This window comes from Protomyctophum bolini (assembly GCF_963924005.1).
Source record: "Protomyctophum bolini genome assembly, chromosome: 3".
NCBI lineage: Eukaryota > Metazoa > Chordata > Actinopteri > Myctophiformes > Myctophidae > Protomyctophum > Protomyctophum bolini.
This window is the reverse complement of record NC_137864.1, coordinates 17376522-17401047: the sequence shown is the minus strand read 5'-3', so window position 1 is coordinate 17401047 and position 24526 is coordinate 17376522. Positions and strand designations below refer to the sequence as shown.

General features: G+C 44.1%; 2 protein-coding genes across 2 annotated transcripts in view; one reads left to right on the top strand and one right to left on the bottom strand.

Annotated features, from left to right (window-relative positions):
- Positions 1 to 24526, bottom strand: part of plppr2b (phospholipid phosphatase related 2b) — an 81131-nt gene that overhangs the window by 48806 nt on the left and 7799 nt on the right. Inside the window, exon 2 of the mRNA XM_080756000.1 lies at positions 15301 to 15417. Coding sequence (XP_080612126.1) covers positions 15301 to 15417 — 117 coding nt within the window. The remainder of the gene's footprint in view (positions 1 to 15300; positions 15418 to 24526) is intronic.
- On the top strand, positions 19665 to 21086 carry LOC308312328 (DNA-binding protein RFX2-like; the record flags this gene model as incomplete). Its single annotated transcript, XM_080758930.1, has 1 exon — positions 19665 to 21086. One exon carries the CDS (start codon positions 19665 to 19667, stop codon positions 21084 to 21086), a length of 1422 nt encoding a protein of 473 aa, XP_080615056.1.

Sequence of the window (24526 nt, the reverse complement as noted above, 5' to 3'; positions counted from 1 at the left end):
GCGTGCACACACGCCAGTAACACACACCTCCCTGCTCCTGCAATCAACCAAAAAGACTTACTTTGAAGGACAACGATATGAGACACGATATGTCTCAGAAATGCACATCATTATATCTGCACAAAAGTCACCGTTTTATAAGGAAATGCGTGGTGTCATTTACTGTAATAGCTTCAATTACCGCGTGTATAGGAGCCACTTTCCTGCCAGCAATGACTTTGTCCAAGAGAGAACGTGTGTTTATTTAATGGAGTATAATCCGTTACGTGTTTTTTTTATTTAATTTTTTTAACCAAAATGAGTTAATAGCACAGGCAGACTCTTCACATACTAGAGTAGAGGTTCCCAAAGTGGGGTCTGGGCCGGGGACCCCCAGGGGTCCTTGAGGGAGTTCCAGGGAGTCCCTCGATAGTTAGGAACCAAATGGATCTTATGGTTCCATTTGTATGAGTGTACAAATGGAACCAAATGGACCCTAGCGGGTACACTCTCAGAGTAAAATTAACATAGGTTTTACAATATAAATTGGGGTCACAGAGATAGAATTTTGATAGATTTTGGTTTTAATTCATGAAAATCTTAGGGGTTTCTTTTTATGTTTATTCAAAATGTTATGAAAAAAATATAAAGGGACCCGAGCTAAAGAGTTACAGTACTCTGCAGCAGTCTATTAATAATAGCAGAGTAACTGGATAGAACCAGCACTTTGACGCATGACAGCCCAGAAAATAGCTGTTCTACACGCTCTTCAGATCGAGACACCGTCGCGCGACAGAATATTAGTAAGCGTAAAAGACAAATGCATTATTTTGCATTACGAGCCAAGTCTTAAAAGTCCTGTTATAAACTGAGGATTATTTCTGTAGTATAATCTCTAGAAAAAGATCATGTGTGTGACGTGGGGGGCATTGGAGGGGTTATAATATGAACCTCTCTGTGTTCTCCCTCCCCGTCTCTGGCCTGGTGTGATAACAGGTGTGTCAAACATCAAGCCGTAGCAGTGTATAAACTCAGGCACTCATCAGAGGGTTGCAGGAGAGGAAAGAAAGCATCACTGAAGCAGCAGAAATACTTGTGGATCAAGGGTGGGGGGAGGGGGAGTCCATGGAGTAGCACGCTGCTTGGACTGTGGACACTGATCACCCTCAGCTGGTACTAATAAGTCATATACTCGTGCTCATGACAGACCACTGATACATAGATACGCACGGACATTGCTGGTTGTAGGAGTGGTTGCACCACTAAAAAGAAAAGTCAAAATATCCACCGCGGTGGCTGAGACCAGAGCCATAGAGTAATGGTTGAGACGAAGCAGTGAAAGGTCCTGAAAGATATATAACGTATACCCAATACCCAATCTTTCTGTTTTATGAACACAAGGCTACTGTACTTTATACCTCATCCTTTAAATGCTTAGTATGAGGTATAAAGTACAGCAGGCCCTAACATTATGATGCGATTGATCGCAGGGAATTATTTTGGGTACTTCTGATTCCGGTTTAGTGGTTCCGGCCAGATGACTACAAACCAGTGCCTACTACATGATGTATAAGTTACCAGATGACTACAAACCAGTGCCTACTACATGATGTATAAGTTACCAGATGACTACAAACCAGTGCCTACTACATGATGTATAAGTTACCAGATGACTACAAACCAGTGCCTACTACATGATGTATAAGTTACCAGAAGACTACAAACCAGTGCCTACTACAGTACATGATGTATAAGTTAACAGCCGAGGGTCACCGGTCCGGGTCCGGGGCCCTTTGTCTGTATGACAATGAAAACCATAGAACACCATTGTTTACATCAATTGTTTTACAATTAATGTTACATTATCAAATAAATTCATAGTGTTTTTGCCAATTGATCTCTGTGTTTGGGTCCCCGACTTGCTGCAGGTTGCTGGTATAGAAGAAAGGCAGCCGACAGATGGCTGCTATTCATAGACCCAGGGAGATATAATGAAAGGAAACCTGTAGGAAGAATAATGACTGGGTGAGTGGGCTCTCTGCGTGTTTGTGTAGAAAATGCATATGCAACACTGTACACAGTGTATGCAAGAGCAACATGTGTTCTGTATGTGATAAGATGCATATACAAAACAGCAAGAAGGGTGAACAAGGTGGTCCATTATGCATCATATAGCACAGCATGAGCTGCTTAACTTGAAGCCTTAAAAACTGCGATCCGGAACCCATACGTCCGTGGCACACCTCGAGCATCACCGAAACGAGCAGAGCGTGTATTCATTCAATATGTGAAATTTGCAGACATTTTAAAGTTGTTGTTTTTTTCAAAAATAGTAGATCTGCTATGTGAGCTTGTGTAACTCCTATTTTAGAATGCTATGAGTTTGTATATCTGCAATGTTTGGATAGCTTAAGTATAACATATGATTGTGATGCCAATTGTTAAATATTGTTAACTAATTTCGCTGGGGACCCCCCCGTTATTCTGCAGTCTACATCTGCAGGTGTGGGAATGTTGGCGTTTCTGCTCTTCCACCGAGAAATGTAGACCCTGCTCCGCGATGAGACGCATTGTGAGCTTGTAGATCGGCTAATTTCAAATGGCCAAAATGTACAGTACAGGGCTGATGTGGTTAATGTATGTTTTGTAATAATAATCAAAATCTACAAATTAACAAAAGTTTTCAAAGAAATCAAATCAAATCAAACTCAGCTTCTATGCGACGGTAGAATCTGTTCTCCAATATGGCAGTGAATGCTGGACCCTGAAGCAGATGGCTCTAGACGGGTGCTACACCAGAATGCTACGTGTAGTGCTCAACATCAGAAAGACTACACGTTTCCAAAGAGAATCTGTATTCTGGAATATTCAGGGAGAGCGACAATATCGCAGCCAGGAGAATGACAATTGCAGGACACTGCCAAAGACACCAGGAGCTGCCAGCCAGCAAACTGGTGCTGTGGGAACCAACACATGGGCACCGGTCACAAGGACGTCGTCCCATACCAACATATGTGGATGTACTCAAGAAAGATGCAGGAGCGTAAAGCATCAACGAGCTGGCCGGATGTATGGAGAACGGGGATGATTGTAAGTGACAATGGAAGGCTCGTCTGAGGACGACATTTGTGTCCAGGTAGATCAATAGGTGAAGCACTCGCCTTTCGACCGCAAGGTCATGGGTTCGATCCCGGGCACCACCAAACTCAGCATATCATCAGAGGAGGAGCATGGCTTGAAGTCGTGCATTAAGTACTGGGAGCTGATGGTAGGTGTTGCGCTCCACCTCAGCATCTCCCAGAGGTCTAGCGCATTGAAACAGGGATAGTGTCCCGCACCCTGGCTGATACAGACAATAAGCCTCTCTGACTTACTTACTTACTAAAAGTACAATATCTGTCTCTGAATGTAGTGAAGTAAAAGTATAGAAGATTGGAAATACTCCAGTACCTCAAAATTGTACCACCACTGGACTCTGGGGTCAGGTAGGAACACCTATGGTTGGCAAGCAGTACAGCCTGAAGCTCATAAGCACAACATCTCCCCATGGTAGAAAATAAAAGTCATGGATTGCAGCGTCAACAAATTCCCATTACAAAAGGTTAGGGTTAGTATTTGTACAGTGGCATCCAAAGGACGGTGCTTGAATTATAAAAGTGTTTTCCCTTCACAGAAAACATTGACAACGTCAGTATAACAAACAATCTGCAGAACAGAATGGTATACTCTGACATATGTACTCGACGTGCACAGATGGCTTCTCCGACTGTCATTGTCTCCATTTTCCCGTGCAGACAGGCATGGTTTGTTGGCGTTTGTCATTTAATGCGCCCACAGCGAAGCGTGGATTAACGCACTCTGAAGACCAGCTGGGCCCAAAGCTCGGGGCTTATTATCACGTTCTGTAATCACGTTCTGAGTGGAGGTATCATCACGTTCTGTAATCACGTTCTGAGTGGAGGTATCATCACGTTCTGTAATCACATTCCGAGTGGAGGTATCACAAACAATTGTTCAAACAAATAGGCCTATGCGTTGCCGTCGGGTATAGAAACCTGCTATCTCCATATATATATATTTTTTTGCATCAAAAGTAGCACATCAACAAGCTGAAAACACGGCACAAAGCGTCATATTTTGAGATTGTAGATTGTTTTTTTTTTAAGTGCAGGAATACGGATGAACGTCTTTCACCAGGGTTATGACGATCATAATCCTGGCGAAATAGGCAAAAATAAAGAACACCCTTGACCTAGGCTGATAATATCAGATCTACAAGCTCACATCACGTGACATTGTGATGTGTTTCGACCTACTTGCGATGCATGACACCATATCACAACAGATCACACCCGTGTGAACTGAGCAGTGCAGTTGTGTGTGTGTGTGTGTGTGTGTGTGTGTGTGTGTGTGTGTGTGTGTGTGTGTGTGTGTGTGTGTGTGTGTGGTACTCTATACTGTACTATTGTTCTAGTTATAATGTGTGAAGCTCAACAGCTGTACTGTATAGCCCTTTAGGCAGCCAGACACACAAAGTAATTTAATGGAGGTGGTTAGCACTGCTCAAAAAATGATATGTTATTATTCTTCATTTTCGATTTTTTTCGCTGCCTCCCATTTGTCACATTTTAGATCCAGTGTGTAGGCCTATAGTATACGACAATGAACACAGGAAACCCCTCTTGTGGAACGAGAACGGGAGGAAATCCATCCATAGCCATGGAGGAAGGAAAGGCGAGGTGCCGTTTCTCAAGCAAGCAGCACAGGGGGGAAGAACTAAGGAAGGAAGGTGTGTGTGTGGGGGGGGGGGGGGGGGGGGGGAGAGCAGAGATTAAGAAAGTTTGTTGATGAATACACTGCATTATACATTATTTATTATGGGAGCATCCCGCCTGTCTCTCGCCACACACGCACGCACGCTCTGTTGACAGGTGCAGCCATAACGAATGCCTCCTTCTTGCCTGAATTCACATGCCGTAGTAGTGACTACTGGGGGGGTTAGAGATGAAGAAAAAAGTACTCCATGTAGCATATTTGTAAGGTTTATGTCTAGCCCGTCTGAATTATGCCCTGCACTGTGGTGGGGTCCTGTCTGTTTCTATGCAAGTTATATAGTCCAATGTTTCTCTGCAACTTTGCAGTGCCACCACCAACCGAGGCACATTTTCAAAGCTGCATATCACCCTGTAACAAACATCATTTTTGTGGTGTTTGTTTTCTATGTGAAGGGTGGGTGTGTGTTTTCTAGGTGAAGGGTGGGTGTGTGTGTGTTTTCCAGGTGAAGGGTGGGTGTGTGTTTTCTAGGTGAAGGGTGGGTGTGTGTTTTTCAGGTGAAGGGTGGGTGTGTGTTTTTCAGGTGAAGGGTGGGTGTGTGTTTTTCAGGTGAAGGTATGGGTGTGTGTGTTTTCTAGGTGAAGGGTGTGTGTGGGTCATTGTTGGTTTCTCATTTGGTTGCCCTACTTGTATAGGATGTTTTTGCTGCTCCCCCTCCCAACGAGACGCTGCATTTCCTCACTCAGATCGGTTATTTTTGCCGTTTGTGAGGACGAAAATTGTTATTATGAGGGTCGGCTTGTCACTTTTGGGCATTTTGTTTTGCCCCCCTCAGCATCTTGCCCTACGCGCAGTGCATATTGCGCGTATACGTAGCGACGGCACTGACTTTGTGCTACGCTGTCAGCTTGTACATATCGAACATGTTTAGGATTTCGTTTCTACGTCAGTCAGTATTCTGGATCTCGCCCCTTGCTGGAGAAAAGGTAGTCTACTCCGAACATTTTTCCATCATAGTTTTAGCCGACGACTGACGAGATCAACACGGCCTCAGACAAGACTCCCAATGTGGTTTAATCACAGCATGGCCAGCAGTGAAAGACACCACAGAGAGATAATTCAAGAGACTGAAAACTAAAAGAAAAAGCAGGGTTGGATTTGCTGGGGGAGATGATGGTGGGGTGAAATCCATGCCATGTCCTTTTGATATCCACACCCCCACCCCGCTGTTGGTGAAGTCATTTTTTTCCATCGCCTGTGGGGAAATGCGTTATCCATGCTTCTCGACAGACTGAATGCTATCATGTCGTGCAATGAATGCACACTGCCTGGTACGTTTGAAAGAATCAAAGAAGAATCAAATGAAAACCAGAGCAAACTGGAATGCCGCTTGGCCCTAAACGGAGCATACACGGTGCAGTGGTGGAAAGTAGTATACTTACTGTACGTACAGTATGTACGATGTGAGGTGTTTATACTTTACTTGAGTAATTCCAATTTCCAATACTTTTAAATCTACTTTATTTGTCTCAGAGACAAATATTGTACTCCACTACAATTATTTGAAATGAGACGCATTGTGAGATTGTAGATCTGCTATTTTCAAAAGATTTTAATACATTTTTGTACATACATACATACAACACATGTGAAATATAACATGTGAAATGGGACATTCTGCACAAAGTGTATATTTCTACTTTTGGTACATTATTTTTTGTTACTTTTGTGCTATTTTTTGTTACTTTTGTGCTTTTACATAAGTACATTTTCAAAACATGACTAGTACCTGTAACAGTATTTCTATATTGCCGTATTTATACTTTTACTTAAGTTTTAAGTATAACAATAGAGTACTTTTTCACACCTCAGGACTGTGACGGATCCAAAACTATATGGAAATCCTCGACTGCAGTGGTAAGTAACTAATTACATTTAGTTAAGTACTGTACTTAAGTACGGTTTTGAGGTATTTGAACTTTACTTGAGTATTTCCAATATTCAATTATTTTACTTCTACTCCACTATTATTTCAGTTACTAGTTACGTTGTAGATTGAGATTAGCAGTAAGACGCCCTAAGGGCGAGAAGTGAGGTCATGCTGAAACAACAGGACTAGGAATACGTTCCCAGTAACGAAGGCTTTCACCTAGAGCTCCATATATGGAGACGACAGACATCTAGCGTTGACTAAGGTTAATATAGAGCTCCATATATGGAGACGACAGACATCTAGCGTTGACTAAGGTTAATATAGAGCTCCATATATGGATATAGATCAGTGGCATCCAGTGCCGTCGCTACGTATACGCACAATACGCACTGCGTATATCGGCAGATATGACCCTGCAAATAATCGGAGATCGGATAACGATCTCCAATGCGTTCTCCAATGCATCGCAATGCGAAGCATTGTGAGCTTGTACTGTAGATCTGCTATTTTCAAAAAAAATTGAAAACTTGAAATGGGACATTCTGCGTTCTACTTTTTGATGCCAATACTTTTGTACTTTCACTCAAGTACATTTTGAAGTAAACAAATGTAGTACTGGTTCCACAACTGCTATACAGACAGACTCCAGTGAGACTCCAGAGAGACTCCAGAGAGACTCCAGAGGTCGCCACAACAGGCAGGCACACCTGGTCCCCAAGAGACGACAGATTGTGCATCCACCGTGGGCCTGCGGCTTCACTTTCTAAGTTCTAACTATACCTGCCAACTGGAACCAAGAAAAACACAGCAACATTTCCCACAGACTACCAACAAACAAACAAACACAAACCCCCAAAAAGGATTTTTTGAAAACATGACAAAATAACCTGCTGTGTGAAGTATATACAGCAATGTAGCAAAAAACTACAACACAGCAGCAGGTTGTGAGCCGTACGTTGTGGCAGGAAATTGGATGTGTAATGGAATACGACCAACCACCGTAAAGACTGTCAATCATCCGTATTCCTGCACTACATCTAATACTAGAGCGCTCGCCTCAAAACACAGTCGCCTCGGGAGTACAACCGGCGGAACTGCCTCGATCCGGCTGGCATAGGCGCCGAACGGGAGGGGGGTCATCTGGGTCTGAAAGTCCCTGCTCTATTGGGGGATGCCTGCCATGGTCTAGCGCCGTTTACATTTTGCTGCACAGTTGTCGTTGGGTATAGGCTGAGACAGGCGGGATGCTCCCATAATAAATAATGTATAATGCAGTGTAATCATCGACAAACTTTCTTAATATCTGCTCTTTCTGAGGTTACGTTTTAGGAATACCAGGCTGCAGTGACGCCCCCACACACACACACACACACACACACACACACACACACACACACACACACAGTACTTTTACATTAGTTCTTCCCTCTGTGCTGCTTGCTTGAGAAACGGCACCGCACCTTTCCTTCCCCCATGGCTATGGATGGATTTCCTCCCGTTCTCGTTCCACAAGAGGGGTTTCCTGTGTTCCAGGGGGTCCCCAGCTAAATGATAATTAGGACCCCCCTCCCCACAAAAAAGAAAAGAAAAAATGTCCCCGCACTTTTATGTCCTGACTGCAGCCTGGTATTCCTAAAACGTAACCTCAGTAAACTATATGGCTAAATGGTTAAACCTAACCTTATTCCTAACCATACACCTCAGTAAGACTGTGCCAAAACTTAACCATATTCCTAAACTCACAGTAAAACTATATATGCTTAATATCCTAAACTTATTTCTAATCTTATTCTCAGTAAATCAAATACAAGAAGTGCCCCACCGAGTGGTCACCTGAAAAACAAAATGAGGGTGAGCATGTTTTAAGCAGTGCCGTCTCTACAGGGGGCATTGGCACCCAGATTGGATTTTGTGCCCCTCCAGTCCAGATTGCCCACCAGTACCCTACCCTACCGTACCAATATTTTAATGTTTTACAAATGTTAAATCTATAAGTTCTCCATGATTATTGTAAATATATACATGTTCAAATTAATTGAATAGTTAATAGAAATACAAGCTAATATATGCATGCAGAAGACATTATAATGCTCAACATATTAGATATTAGAGCACTGAACGTGATGTCATGTGGCAGTCAAGCCTATGGACTTTTAATGTTTAGAGTACAATGTTAAGCCTTTTTGGACTGAGGTCGATTAAAAGAAATGCTTCAAAATCCTAACATTTTTCTGAAAAACCCACGTTTCTGTGTCAGTGGTGCTCAACCTTTTTCATGTCAAGGTCCCCCATCTCAAAATATGTAGTTCCAGGGACACCCAGAAGCCAATATTGTAGTTAAATATGTTCGCTCTGGCCTGGGCCATGGCTCAGCGGTCCAGGCACCTTGGCTGGTAATCCAGTCTGGCAGTGTGCCGCGGGTTCGACTCCCGAACCCGACGGCCTTTACTGCATGTCTTCCCCCCATCTCTCTCCCCATTTCCTGTCAGCCTACTGTCTGTCCCTCCATAAAATATATAAAATAAAGGCGAAAGCCACAAAAAAACATAAAAAAAAAAAGAAAATGTTCACTCTGAAATATATATTCAAATATTTGCGCCAAATTTTCGCGACTTTTCAAAAATAGCAGACCTACAAACTCGTAGCACGTCACTCGGTGGTGCGCTATGAGCTTGTAGATCTGCTATTTTTCAATAGCTAAAATAGAACAGAATGCTTAAAACACCAAAAGGGGTTCCCGCCCAAAATGTGTTAAAGGAGTGAGGCGCCCCTCAGTTCGTACAAGTGTGTTTTCTTTATCTGTATTTTGTGAAATAAACTGACTATAATATAGTCAGGCGGTGAAAAACAGAGAACTGGAAACACAGCATCTTGGTTCAAATGCAGCTTACTGTGCATCCAATTCTGTCTCTAGAGACTAAAATATGTCGAGTGTAAAAACTTTTGTGTTTCGTGAGGTCAGTGAATATAGGACTCTCCATCCCCAACCCCAGCCGCCCCTACACTTCCTACCGTCAAATTGTGCCAAATGAAATCTCCTCATATTGTGAGAATGGGACGGCTATTCGGATGAACGTTTCCAATTACAATCCCACAACATGATACCTCTGTTCCAGAAAGAGCACGAGCTAATGAGAGAAAGGGAGAGGGATGTTATTTTATGAAGTAGGTTTTCTAACATGATGATGATACACAAAGAATCAGTAAAAACGTGAAGGAGGGCCCGGAATGATTCCAGAATGCTGACAGTGGCATGTGTAGCATTACGCGGAAGCAGGGATTGAACCCAGGTCTCCCACTCGCCAGACCAACTCACAACCTGTCTGAGCCCGATTGGCAGGGCTGTTGCGGGCTGGGTCTTGGCTGAGGGCCCCCATTCTTTGAAGCACTTCTGACTTCTGGTGGCAGGTTTGTTGGTGTTAAAAAGCTAGGCTGACATTGTTACGTACGCCTCTATTGAATATTGAATAACGCTTTAATGTATAAAAGTATAGAAAGAGAGAGAGAGAATGGGTGGGGGAAGAAGTTTAGGTGTATGAATGGAAAAATAAATAGGTAATGAGATGCTAATGTAACAACAAAGGACTGTATGCCCCGCGGAGAGAGCTCTGCTACAGATCTACATGCGATCATAACACAAGCAGGGAGTTTTGAAGTGAAACGCTCTGTAGGTGCCGTTAAAACATATACCGCAGTGCACACACATTCAATCAGGCGCATATAGCCTGATTATAAAAGTAAAACACAAACACATTTTAATCGAGTGATTCACTCTGTAGCTGCTCTCCACCCCACGAACACATGAAAACAACAGAGAGAGAGAGCGAGAGAGAGAGCGAGCATAGAATAAAGAACATCAACAAAGACAGAGATTACGCTAGCTTTGTTAATTAAAGAGACACTTCACCCTTTTTGCAAAGAAATATAGGCCTATATTAATGACGTTTAGAAGATTTAGGACACTTCCCTAGGGGTCTTTATGTGTGTAATATGTGGTTTTAGATATTTTACATTTTAGCAGTGAGCCCAGTGTCTCTGATGTCATGGACACTGGGCTCACTTACTTCCTGGACTGCATGTTGTCTCAGTAAGCCCTATCCACAAGGAGGAGCAGTGCACCAAAGCATAATGGGAATTGTAATCCAGGAAGGAAGTGAGCCCAGTGTCCATGACATCAGAGACACTGGGCTCACTGATAAAATCTAAAATATCTAAAACCACAAATTACACGCAAAGAAACTGGGGGTCTTTGAAATTAAACGGGTTGAGAATCACTGCTAGAGCCGTAAATGTTCTCTTATGGCAGTCCCTGGCATATCTTTTCAAATGGGGAGCCCGCGGGCCAATTACTGTCAATTTGGGGGTCCTTGACGTGAAAAAGTTTGGGAACCACTGATCTACTGAACCCAGTCGAAAGCGAGGGAATTAATTAAAAAGTCATTAAAACTGGACGCACACGCCGCAAGCTTATACAGTAGGCCTACGTACGCGCACACACGTAGACACCCACGAACACACATGCGAACACACATTATCACACACATTATCACACACATTATCACATTTCGAGGGGCATATTTTTGCTCATTGACTTACAATCCTTCTATATCCCATTACCCGTAAATTAAGCCTAGCTTAATTGGGCCCCCAATTAGACAAGCCGTTCCCAATTAACCGGTTTGATGTGTCCCCAAATGTCCCCAGATATGTCAGGAACACACAAATAGGCCACTCATACAGTACACGCCGTGCACACACTCTCTCTCTCATCACCCATTATGCTGAGAAATAGCAGTGGAACAAAAATACACAATACAGTGTAAAAGATGAATATTTTCCAGTTGACCCCTTCTGTTCTCATTTACAGTATACACTGTACCTATTGAGGCCCTATTCTCCCACCACAGAGCGGGAATGGAAGAATGAACATGAGGAACGAGGGAATGAAAGAAAGAGAGAAGGAGAGAGAGAGAGAGAGAGAAAGTATTATATATGCTGTATCTGTATCGAGTGACCTTCATGGTACATAGAAATTGTACGTACATTTTCATGATTGAACTGTTCCACTTTTTGCTTTGTAAACATGTTTTCTCATGCCAAAAAGCCCTTTGAATTGAGAGAGATTGGAAAGAGTAATGTCATTAACGAGAGATGGACTGGGACGATTTCAGCAGAGAACAAATGGAGATAATGGTGGAGAGCAGAAAATGACAACCGGGGGAGGATAATAAGAGGCAGTGGCGTGCACAGACATTTAGAGGGGCAGGCGCTCAAGTGAAAAAAGGGCACCCTGTGCAGTGCGTGGAACCGGCCGGTTGCCTTAAATAGTGTGAGATTTATAGATTTTGGGGCCTAAATAATATATTAGAAGCTTTTTTATCAATAATTGATCAATGTCACCATGGTCCACATACTGTACAGTGTACACTGTAAAAAAAGATATATATATCAAAAGGGCACATTGCCAATAGGGCAGGGGGTTCTCTAGCACCCCCTAGTTTCTATCTGTGCACGCCACTGCTGAGAGGACAGCGAGCCTCTCTGTACAATAGAAAGACAATGAAGGGCTTTGCTGTGGGAGGAGATGGACAAGGACTTCCGGTGGATCGATATATGCTTGGGAAGACGCGCTAATATTGCAAGGAAATTAGTTCTAGAAAAGAGCGATTGCGGAAAGAGGAGATCTAGTGTGAAAAGGAACAAAGTGACTGGGCAGTGCTCAGGAGAAAATGTCACAAACAGAATACTGGAGGAAGGAAGAGAAGGAACACTAAAGGCAGAACTAAGCCCTGGGATATTATGGGATGCACCATGAAATATTAGAGAGCTGAGAAATCATTATAACGAGTCCTCCAGAGGACTGCTGAGAATGCACCAGATATGATATGAAGTACAAAGAGAGAGGGGAGAGAGAGAGAGAGAGCATATAATTGAGCTGAAGTAGAATCTTTAGGGAAGGTGGAATAAATGTTTATGTTATAAAGAGATAGGGCCGTATCACACAGGTGTGTAATGGAGAGGAATGACGGAATGGAGCGCCTCATTTCAGAGAGGCTGCATGGTGGATACACCTCAGAGACTCTCTTTAATATCACTATAAGCATGTTTTCAGGAGGATGTTGGAAATTAGCACCTGTGTACCACAACCACAACCATACTCGACAACAAAAGCTGTTAAATAAATCATCTGGGAGTCCCATGTAGCTATTTTGAAGGTTTATGCTGGAGAGAGTTGCACCTCGTTAAATCGTGGGGAAGCTGCTCCTAATCCAGACAACAGTCTTGTCAAAACTTGACTATTGTAACTCCCTCCTTACTGGCCTACCAGCATGTGCACTTAAGCCTCTCCAGCTGATCCAAAATGCTGCAGCTCGCTTGGTCTTCAACCAGCCAAAATTCTCACATGTCTCCCCCCTGCTCCGCTCCCTCCACTGGCTCCCGGTCGCTGCCCGCACAGAATACAAAACCCTGATGCTGGCATTCAAAGCAACCAAAGGTATGGCTCCCCCATATCTTGCAAGTATGATCGAACCCTACAAACCCTCCCGCTCACTCAGATCAGCCAACGCAGGGAAGCTGGAAGTACCCTCACTAAAAACGCCGGGACAACGCTCCACACGTCCCAAACTCTTCTCCCTTCTGGCTCCAAAACTGTGGAATGCACTTCCCATTGCAGTCAGAACTGCAGCATCACTCCCAATCTTCCGCCGCAGTCTGAAAACCCACCTTTTCAGACTCCATCATGGCCCATAGCACTTACCCCACCCCCTTAGATAGCAATTCTAGTAGTCATAGCACGTCATAGTACATATGTGTAGCATAGTAGTATAGATGTATAGCTTATATGTATAGTTTCATTATAGATATTCCACTGTTACTTTCTTAGCTACGCATGTTTCATGATAAATGTCTTTATGTGATGTATTCCCATGCTTTTGTTCTTGCATAATGTAAGTCGCTCTGGATTAAGAGCGTCTGCTAAATGCCTAAATTGTAATTGTAATTGTAAGCTGGTGTCGAACAGGATTGCAGGATTGTGAGGAATCAATGTTATGTTATGTACAAGTCTGCAGATCTGTGTTTACTTTCGATTGAGTTTTGGCTAGGTCGGAAGCCAAGGTCGGACTGTGGCAAACTAGATGCCTGAGTAAAGTTCACTTATTAGTGTTGCGACTATAGTTCCATTGGTGTGGTTTAATTGGTTTAAAAAGTACTGTATACCTCATTTACATTTTGTACGTACAGTAAAAATATATAAAGAAAATAGCTAATAGCTTATCTAAAAAGTAAAAACTCATTCATTTGTGTACGTTTGGTCACGGGGGGACACCAAATGTACTACTACAGCAAAAACTCTCTTCTTTGACCTAGTGTGACTATTCTCCAACTACTGAAGAAATAAATACCATTGCCTTTTTGTACGTGTATTGTTAAGTATATCCAACGGCTACACAAAAAACGTGCACTGAATCCTAATTAAACAAAAAAAGAAACAGCTAATTCTGCTGCTTAGTGCTTAGCCATATAGGGACCCACCGTTTTCAAGTGTCCTCCAGGGCTCTGTACTTGGTCCTCTTCTCTTCATTATCTACATTCTACCACTTGGGCAGATCCTATATAGCTTACCCAGTTTTAGGGTTATTATGGTAATTATCAGAACATGGAGGCATATTCTTCAGTAAAAGTGGTAGTATTAGAGCTTGTTTGTTTGTGTGTGCCTCGACGGGGCGGTGCGGTAGAGTATCTACTATCTGCGTGCCGTTAGTGCTTTTGACCCAATCCAGACCTACAATACACTGTCGTACATCAAAGTATGACTTGGCTCTCTACAGTAAGTAGCCACAGAAGAAGCCCTTTATTAAAATATCTCATAATATGAGAGGGCATATGGGGGAGGCAGTGGCTCAGGGGTAGAGTGGTCGGTAGAGTGGCCGGATGTGTAGAACGCTTTGGATAAAAAAAGCACTATATAAACTAAAGGCACCATTTACCATATGTATATAAATATAGATCAACAAATCATTTAATTGATTCACAAAGTGAGAGGAATTATCTTATTACGCCAGCTTAACCACAACACCAGTGGCTTATTGTTTTGTTTTGAGGCACCGTGCTGGAAACAGGAGCTCGCTAATTCACCTCCATTTGACGCCCCTTCTTTGTTTATCAGAAAAACGGTAGAATGATGAAAGTGAAAAGAAATTGTGAAAGGGAATAAAATAATAAGAGCAAGCTGGGGACATTGGAGAGGTACTGGGCTGTAAAATGTGCTTCCATTTTCTAGCACATTGTGGCTGCGTCAACTATTTGCATAATTCATATTGTGTTTGACCAAAAAGTATTCCAAGAGGAATGTTCAGCGTGCAAACAAGTACTTCATTACCGTCAGGTTATAAATGCAATGCCGATCATTGATCAGCTCTGCAAGCTGATAAAAAATGTTCCGTTATTTTAACCACTTCAAGTGAAACATTTGAATACTTTTCAAAGACTTTCAACTATGTGTCATTCCCCTCCCCCATCCGCACCCATATTTATCAGAGATATAGCTGAGGGGTGATTTCACCCAACACCACGTATAGCGCCGGCACTGGCTGTGAGTGACACGTACTCACCTCCACAATGAGGAAGCATGGCACGATGTACGTGCTGGTCTTAAGCAGGCCTCTGTCTATATGCAGGTTCAGGTTCCTCATCATTCTCCTCTGCCCGGACAGCTGGCTCTCTGTCATCTGTTGGGTCAAATAAAAAAATGTAAACGAACATTAATAATAAAACTGAATTTGAATCTGCGGTTATGTCAAGAGCAGAGCAACCGTGAAAGGCTCTATATGAGTATTCTATGCACACAGAATAGCTCTTCCTACTGTACCGGGCCCCTTCCCAACTTCCTCCACAGGTGTTACCGATGATACTAATTAAGGCTCTGTTCCATTTATTGTACAGTGGTCCCCATAACTCTGAGAGTGTACAAATGGAACCAAATGGAGCCTCACGAGTGCCTTGGTTCCATTTCGGCAGGGCCATTTGGAACCCACTCAAGGACACTTTGAGACCCATTGGCTATTGGTGTAGCAGAGTGTTTCCTGTGAGCCAAGACGCACAATAGCAGCACCCTGTTTGAGCAGAATGGAACAGAGCCTTCATTAGTATTATCTGTAACACCTGTGAAGGAAATAAGGAAGGGCCCCGGAAGTAGGAAGAGTTATTCTGTGTGCATAGATCCTATATTAATCTGTGACACCATCAAGAGGTCTTTTCTAAGCCACGTTAGCCACCCCCTACAGGCTGAGCTGCTCCTTACACAAAAGCACACTTTGAAACAGAAACAACCAACGTTGGTTGGTGGGTCTGCAAAGAAAATACATTAAATCATTATTAGCTGCATGCATGGGTGGGGTGAGGGCGTTGTAGCCGCTAGAGGGAGGGTGATTGATGGGGTCACTAAAATCAATCCAGCCATTCGATTTTGAGATATCTTGTACTGTATGCAATACATACTATACTAGTATACACATAGTATACTCAATAATAAATAGAACATGTGGAGCACTGTGGAGAAGTGTTAATTTTGACAGCCAATTCTGATTCAGTCTTTGTCTTAGTCTTTTGAATGACACACAATTTAGTTTTGGTCCTATTTTAGTCATCTGAAATTGTTTAGTCTTAGTCTAGACTAGTCTTAGTCAACAAAATTAACCCTGCTGTGGAGCATTGTGGAGCAAAAAGACATTGGTGTTCTCCAGAGGCTGTGTGCGGGCGCACCGCGCAGGCCACCAGGTAGAACTTCTGCCTTTCATCTTTCTTGTTCTGTGAGCTTCTCTCTTCGCAGTTACAGTCCAAATCCTGTGGTTGGTTATTTCACAACATTCAGCAGCCAGCGTTTGATTAATTCATGTGGGCCATATGGACGATGTACACGAGTAGAAGAGCCATGGGGGACAGCCCAGACTTTGACATCCTGCATGGTGGGGGGGGGACACGGACACCCTATAGTCCCCTTCCTCTTGATTAGTGCGTTTCAAGGCAGGACTGTGTATGCCTTGCATACACGAGCAAACGGCATAAACAATATTAGTTTGCCTCTTCTACAAAAATACAAGTACAAGTTAGTGTTCTCTTGTATCATACCATACTACTTGTATTATTTCCCACCACGGAGTAACCTCGCATCAGACTATCCAGGCATCCAGCATATCCACCTCGGAAGACAGGCCAATGTCGGTAGGCCAATCACAGGCAGGCGGGCGTTATCATGCCTATGCTCGGACACAAATGGAATTCACGCAATTCCCAGATGGGAGCAGGAGGGGAATCGCAGATCTACAAGGTCACAACAAGTCACATGGTGATGTGTTGTGAGCTTGTAGATCAGCTACTTTCAAAGAGCCAAGGTGAATAGTGTTAAAGTGGTTACTGTATTAACTGACTTTGGGAGCCCCTGCTCTCTAAACAACTCTCTGCCCTTGACCTAGAGCGTCTGCAGATGACATCTGCCTGCTGCCCGGCCAAGTGGAGCAGGCACACAAGCTCCTGAACAGTGTGTGGAGACAGGGTGTGCCAAGATTGGTCTTGGCTAGACGCCAAGAAAACCAAGGTTATCACCTGCAACAACAGGACAACAGGAGGCACTGCGCTGAAAGAAGTTAATGGATTCAATATAGGCTCTTATGCACACAGAATAACTCTTCCTACTTCCGGGCCTCTTCTCTACTTCATTCACAGGTGTTACTGATGATACTAATGAAAGCTCATCTGTTCCATTCTGGTCAGAGTCAGGGTGCTGCTATTGTGCACGTTTGCTCAATGGAATTACTGGGTTCGAAATGGCACGCCCTGCACCCTGTACGGGTGTGTAACTCTGAGAGTGTACAAATGGGTCCAAGCTATTTGTACACTCTCAGTTATGGGGGTTCCTTAAAATTAAAAGATTTGAGAACCACTGTACACTAATAAATTAGGCACATGGGCCAACTCATCAGAGCAAAATGAAGAGAGGAAGACGCTTGTACGGAGGGCTCTGAATCACACAGCCAGTGTGTGAAAGTTCAACCTTCTGCAACGTATAAAGCTCAGCTTCTTCTCTGTGACTGTAGTCCGTTCTCCTATAATGGCTGAATGCTGGACCCTGAAGCCTATAATTATGCACTGCAGAGGTCCCCGGGGTCATGGCATGGGTGCTACACCAGAAGGCTCCGTGCAAGCCAGGCAAATGTATTTGTATAGCACATTTCAACAACAAGGCAATTCAAAGTGCTTTACATGAAACAACAAGCTTAATAAACACATTATAAAGTGCAGTACTAAATATCAACCAGATGTTATCAACAAGAATCTGCACAGGGGCCTGGGGGGATGACGACCATTATGCTAGTGATCTTGGGTGATTATAGTATAAACCCTGTTTATTAACAACCCATTCCTTCCCTTCCTCACCAACACACTTTGTGATATTAATGATGAAGGGAATAATTCAACATGCTGGAGGATAAAACGCCATAATATTGTAGTTCTACTGTATAATGCATGGAACATACCACTTGTCTTCTATTTTGGGGGGTGCTTTTACCCCGTTTTTCTCCCCAATTTAGTCGTTATGCCAACACACATCTCTGTGTGTGTTGTCACTGCTGTTGTAGCCTGGAACTCACCTATGCTTTTTATGGCATAGTCAGCTCCCGGAAGGATCCGCCGGGAGAAACTATGCGCAGCTGCGCGACATGAGACTAATTACTTGGAGCGACAGAGAGAGAGAGGAGTGTGTGTGTACATGTGTGCGTGTGTGTGTGTCAATTTAACAAAGGTGCAGACGATCAGAAATCAGCAGAGAGTGAGCAATGTTTGCGCTACTCTATGCCGAATTGAAGTGGACTCAGACCCAGACTTTTTTTTTCTCCCTGGAAATAAAAACGTCTGGGTTTCCGAGGCTACTGCTGTTGTATCCTACTGGCTCAACTTGCCTGTGTTTATAGGTGAAACCAGTGTGGATTGGATGAGGCTTTACTGTTTTACTATGGTGCTACAAAATTGAGTAAAGGACTTTACACACAACGTGCGTTTTTCGGGACGAATATATATATAATATAATGTCGGAGCACGGACAAAAATGATCGACCTCATGTAACGTTCACTCCAAATATTGCGTCCTCATAAAAAGTATTCAGACTGGGTCGATTTTATCCGTTTTTCACTGTCTTTCACATAGCTAGACAAAAAAAACAGTTTGGGGCATAATTCCCCTTTAAGAGTCTTGCTCAGTTTGACACACGGGAATCGAACCTGTGACCTTTCCCTTCCTATAGGCAGGCTCTCTAACCATTCAGCTACGATCGCCTCATGTTGCCATGGTTACCGGATGTGTCAATCAAAAAGTATGTGGATGTACGTCTGGAGCCGCATTGAACATATTTGGGGAAAACCAGCGTCATATTTAACGTGTGGAGATTTGAGATCTGAATTTGAGGATTTGAAGATCTGGACTTAAGGCGAGACATGGCATTTTTGGCATCAGTGATGTCAGACATTTCACACGTCTGACATCACACTGTGGTGTCAGACATCTGTGATTGGCTGTGATGCGTAATCTATGACACACCTCAGTGGCGAGGGGGTAGTTAAATTGGAGTAGGGGGTAGCAGCAGTTGCCATAGTCCCCATAGTGATTGTAGGACCCGGCTACATGTCCAGCTCTGGCATATGCATGTCCACATCTGCTCAGGCCCCGGTGGTACCAGCACAGCATACCCATGCTGTGCTGGGTATGTCCAATCCACCCATTGTCCAGTATGTAGAAGGCAGAGAAGGGCATTGCTCTACCTTCTACAATCCAAACATCCAGCTGTATAGACAGGGTGGTGGTGGATACTCTGAATCGCACGCCCAGGTTGAAAACGTCCAAAGGCCACCGGGAATTGCATCTCACAAAAGCACCCAGCACAGCAGACATCTGCTTTGGTTTAAGGATAACTTAGAGATAACAATGGAGGAGAGCCTGTCCAGATGCGACTTGTATGAGGACTATGTGCACCACTGTCGGGAGCAGGAGCTGGAGCCGCTAAATCCATCCTCCTTCGGCAAGCTCATGCACTCCGTCTTCCCAGACGTCATGCCACGACGTCTCGGCACCAGAGGAAACTCTAAGTACCACTACTATGGCATTCGGGTGAAGCCCAACTCGCCACTCAGCAGGCTGCGGGAGGACCCTCTGTACATGGTCACAGGGCAGCAGCAGCCTATCGAACAGGAGCAGAGCGTGTCGGACCATCTGTCGGGTGGCTCTCAACGCACCCCAGAACAGTTAGAAGCAGCTGAGAGTCATCACCACCTGCAGCAGTTCATACAAACGTCTCCTGACCTGCCACAGTTTCCCAGCCTCGACCTCATCCAGAAGCTGCAGATACTCTACAGGAAGAACTCTGTGGCTGTTCTGGATGCGGTGAAGAATCTCCAGTTCCACTGCGTTGAGATGCTGTGGCAGAGCTTCTGGTGTTCAACGGTGTCATCTAGTGACAGAGCCACCGCCATCCCCAACAGCAAAGATGCCCTGGAGGGCATGATTCCCAGGGACAGCCTGTTGGCTCTATGCCAATATGAAGAGGTCAGAACGTGGATGATTAGCTGTGACAGGATCCTTTATGAAGCTATGGTGGAGTTCCTCATCCCCGACGTGCTGGGCCAAGTTCCCATTGAGCTAATTCGGGACATCCATAACTTTGCTAACAGCGTGGAAGGCTGGATGACCACAGCCATGAGAGACTTTCATCAAGAGGTGGTCTGCAGTAAGATAGGGGTAGTCAGAGCCTTTGCCCAGATGCTGCGTCAGCACGTCACTTTGAACCACCTGGCTCAGGAAGCACGCTCCAACCTCCAGAACACCTCCACAATAAACAAGATGCTCGACGACCTCAACCAGGTCGACTTCGCTAACATCCAGAAGCAAGCGTCGTGGGTGTGTCGGTGCGATGAAGCCGTCGTGCGGCACTTGGAGCAGAACTTCAAAGCCACCCTGATGCAGCAGAGCTCCGGGGACCAGTGGGCTACCTGGTTAGATGATGTGGTCTCCGAGGTCCTACACGGAAAATGTGTAGAGGACGCACGCCAGTTCCTGCTCAAATGGTCCTACTACAGCTCCATGGTGATCAGGGACCTCACCCTGCGCATCGCGGACACTTTCGGCCACTGCCACATCGTCTGTATGTTCTACGGTGAATACATGCTCTACCTAGTCCAGCGCCATGTGGCCAAGGCCACCAAGCAATCGGCTATCGCTGTCATTGGAGAGTTCAATGACCTTAGCTGCACCGGACCAACTAAAGACCCATCCTCTGATGACATGAGTGAGCTTGGCAGCAATGCATGCGTGTCCCGAGGGTCCGTTAAGGAAGAGAGGAGCAGCTGTTGAATCTAGTAGCCTAACACAGGGGTTCAACGTTTTTGGCTGGGGACCCCCGAAAATGCTTTGGCCATGTCTCGCAACCTTTTAGTTCGAGACCAAAAAGAGAAATTTCGTGTCTCCCCGGGACACAAACATAGCCCATACAAAACAATAAGAATCGTAAAAAGGGACGTAACTAAGGTACTGTATTAGGTGGTTTAAGGTCAATAACGGGTCTAAAGAATTTAGAACAGTTTTTGGAAGCGGTGATGCCAGTGGTGAGCGCACTCTGCTTGCGCACAAGTAGGTCATACATGGCCTACTTGTGTGGCCTACTTGTGTGCGCAAGCAGAGTTTTCGTCCATGTCGCCGTTTGATGCGTATGCGCCGTGTCAGCGTATGACGTAATGACTACTTGTGCTTGATATGGCAGTGGTGTCAGATTACATACATGTATACATAGTGGCATTACCTTTAATCCTCCCGACACTAAAACATATCGTCATTACGTCACTATCGAAAACCAATTACACCCTGGCATTGGGTCCTTTAATCCACATCTTTATTACCTCATCATTACTTGCGCAAAAACTAGGTACGTAGCAAATAGCTAAACCTAATAATCCAATATTTCAAACGTTCTTTCACAGAGAAGCTGAGATTTGACAGTTTGTAGCGGTCGACAGTACTTGCACGCTCTGCTTGCGCACTAGTAGGCCATAAATGGCCTACTTGTGTGCAACAAGCAAGTATACGTAGGAACTCGACAGAGTGCAGTTCTAGTTTTATTTATTTTGTGTCATGGCATCAGGTGCCAACAAATCAGTGACCTCCATATATGGGCACAAAAGGGGCCATGTCCATATATGGGCATAAAAGGGGCCATGTCCATATATGGGCATATGATTCAAGGGGTAATCTGAGTCTCCATATATGGACCTAAAACTGACATTTAGATTATTTTTTGTGGAAGAAAACCATATAGTATATATGGGTCAAAGATAAGGTTTTCTAGGTATATCAAAAAATAAAACCAAAATTACAGTTCCCTAAAAGTTTTTACCTAGATTTGTCATAAACAATAAATGCCATTGACAATCAATGAAGAATTACGTCATATGTGGACGACCAAATTGCCTATTTTAGTATTTTTGAATACCAGATATGATGAATACAGATATTTGATGTGTCATCAAATCCAAATGTAATCCGATATAGGAAACAGTTGGCCGAAAACCGAAAAAACAGTTTTTGTACCATTGCTGTCATGGCCGTACCTTTGTTGTAGAGCTACATGCTAATGTCAAAATACATGATTACATTTTGATCATGTCATCTTTGACCTCGTTTCAGCTCTAAAATAAACCGAACCGAATACAGACTAGTGGGAATATGTGTGCACAGTTTCACAGTTTCGGACGCTGTGTTCAGGCATTTTTTTTGTACAAAACGGGCCAAAATATCTTAATATCATGATGGAATATGAGAAATCAAACAGACCCATCTTGATCACATTTAGATCATGTGTACCGATTAGCGTGAAATTTGGATAAAATCTTTAGGAGTAATATCAAAAAATGTTTTACATAAGTCAGCCTCCTGGTGGCTTAAAGAGCAGATGTGTAAAATATAAGGCAGAGGTTTGTCCTTGGCCCTAGCACTAGCATGACTGAAGTAAAATGTGACAGAAGTAGCATGTGCTTAAATTCATATTTAAAAAATGTTTCAGATGTCAAACATTTCTGAGATGATGGAATGATGATGAATGATGATGGCCATGGAAGGGGAACCTTCTGAAAACTTCATGGGCAAACAACTTCAAAATAATAAAAAATGTCAAAATGACCTCTCAGTCTCAGTCATGCTAGTGCTAGGAAGTGTGCATACAAAGTTTTACACATCGGTGCAGTTATAGGTAAAAACACGAATCGGACAGTTATAGCGGACCATGAGGCTGATTTGAGAATTTTCAATAGGCATTTCTTCCTCTGCCTAGCGGGAATGTGCGTGCAAAATTTCACGGAAATCACACAATGTGTTCATGATTTGCGGCATTTTGTTCAAAACGGAGCACTCCTGCAAACTTTGGAAGCCGGTCTTGGCCAATCAGGATGGAGTAGGAACAATGTGAGGGACCCGTTTAATGTCTATAGATAGACTGTGTATTGTGTACCGATCTGTATGATGTTTGGACAAAATCTGTAGGTGTATATGTGTTTAGCAATGTGTTTTCCCTGGGTCCCTGGGTCCGTCAGAGCACGGAAATAGCATCACAGTAACTGTCATTTCTCAACCGTTTCTGACGCGGGGCGGCTCGCCAGAACCAGGCCGGCACCCTGTGGGTGCGTTCCTCTGGGTCTGGCTGTTCCCGGGGACCCCCACACGGAGTTGCACCACTCAGATCACACTTTGTGGGTGCGTTCCTCGGGGTCTGGCTGTTCCGGGGACCCCCACACGGAGTTGCACCACTCAGATCACACCCTGTGGGTGCGTTCCTCGGTGTCTGGCTGTTCCGGGGACCCCCACACGGAGTTGCACCACTCAGATCACACGGGTGTGATTTATCTACCACCGATAATTGCATGCACAAAATGTCAACAAAAGGTTTCTCCACGTGATAGGTGAGTGAGCGACATTTAAAAGGTAGTAGCTGTAGTCAGTGTGGTGTGTAATTATAATATCATGTGCACAATTACTGATGAATAAGACGCGTTTGTCTTGCTGCTTGGCACCACAGCCTACACCTTTAGAGTGGTGATAAAGACTTTGATGAAGACCAGAGGCGAAACTGAGTGCATGACTCATTTTACTAGTTAAACAAAGGCAAAATATCATGAGTCAACTATTTGTACCGTTATTAGGTTGGCCACAAGTTGACACATAAAGGAGCAGAAATCCTATGGCTATAAAATGCCTAAGAAAGAAATGTTGCATGCAGAGCCATTGTTGCAAGAGTCATATGACGTCTATGACAGCTTCGGCAGTGGCACTGCCCCGTCGTTCGTGATGTGGTGCTTGGAAAGCCAAGTTCTTAAGGTCGAAAGACATCTTAAAAGGGCACAGGTGTGTACTCAGTGGGGAACCTGTCACGGAAATATGTTCCACCCCGTGCTTCGTCCTGTCAATGGACAAAGAGCTTTACTCTACATGGCACTGATGGCAGCAAGGAAATTCACAAAGTAGGCTGGTGTACTTGCAGGTGGTTGCAAGTGCGTTGCTGGACAGCATCATGGTGGAACAAGCGCAGTATAAGAAGTCCTTTGCATCAGTGAGACAGCAGTATATACTTTACATCCGAAAGGCAGTGAATTGCAAGGGCTTTAGTCACTATACTGCCAAAACAAAGAAAATGTCGCCTGCTGAATCATCTAGGCTCATCCAATGTTTTACGCAGCTGTTCATGGCCTCATGGCGGCTGTGACTCAGGAGGTAGAGCAGGTCGTCCAATGATCCCTGGGTCGGAGGTT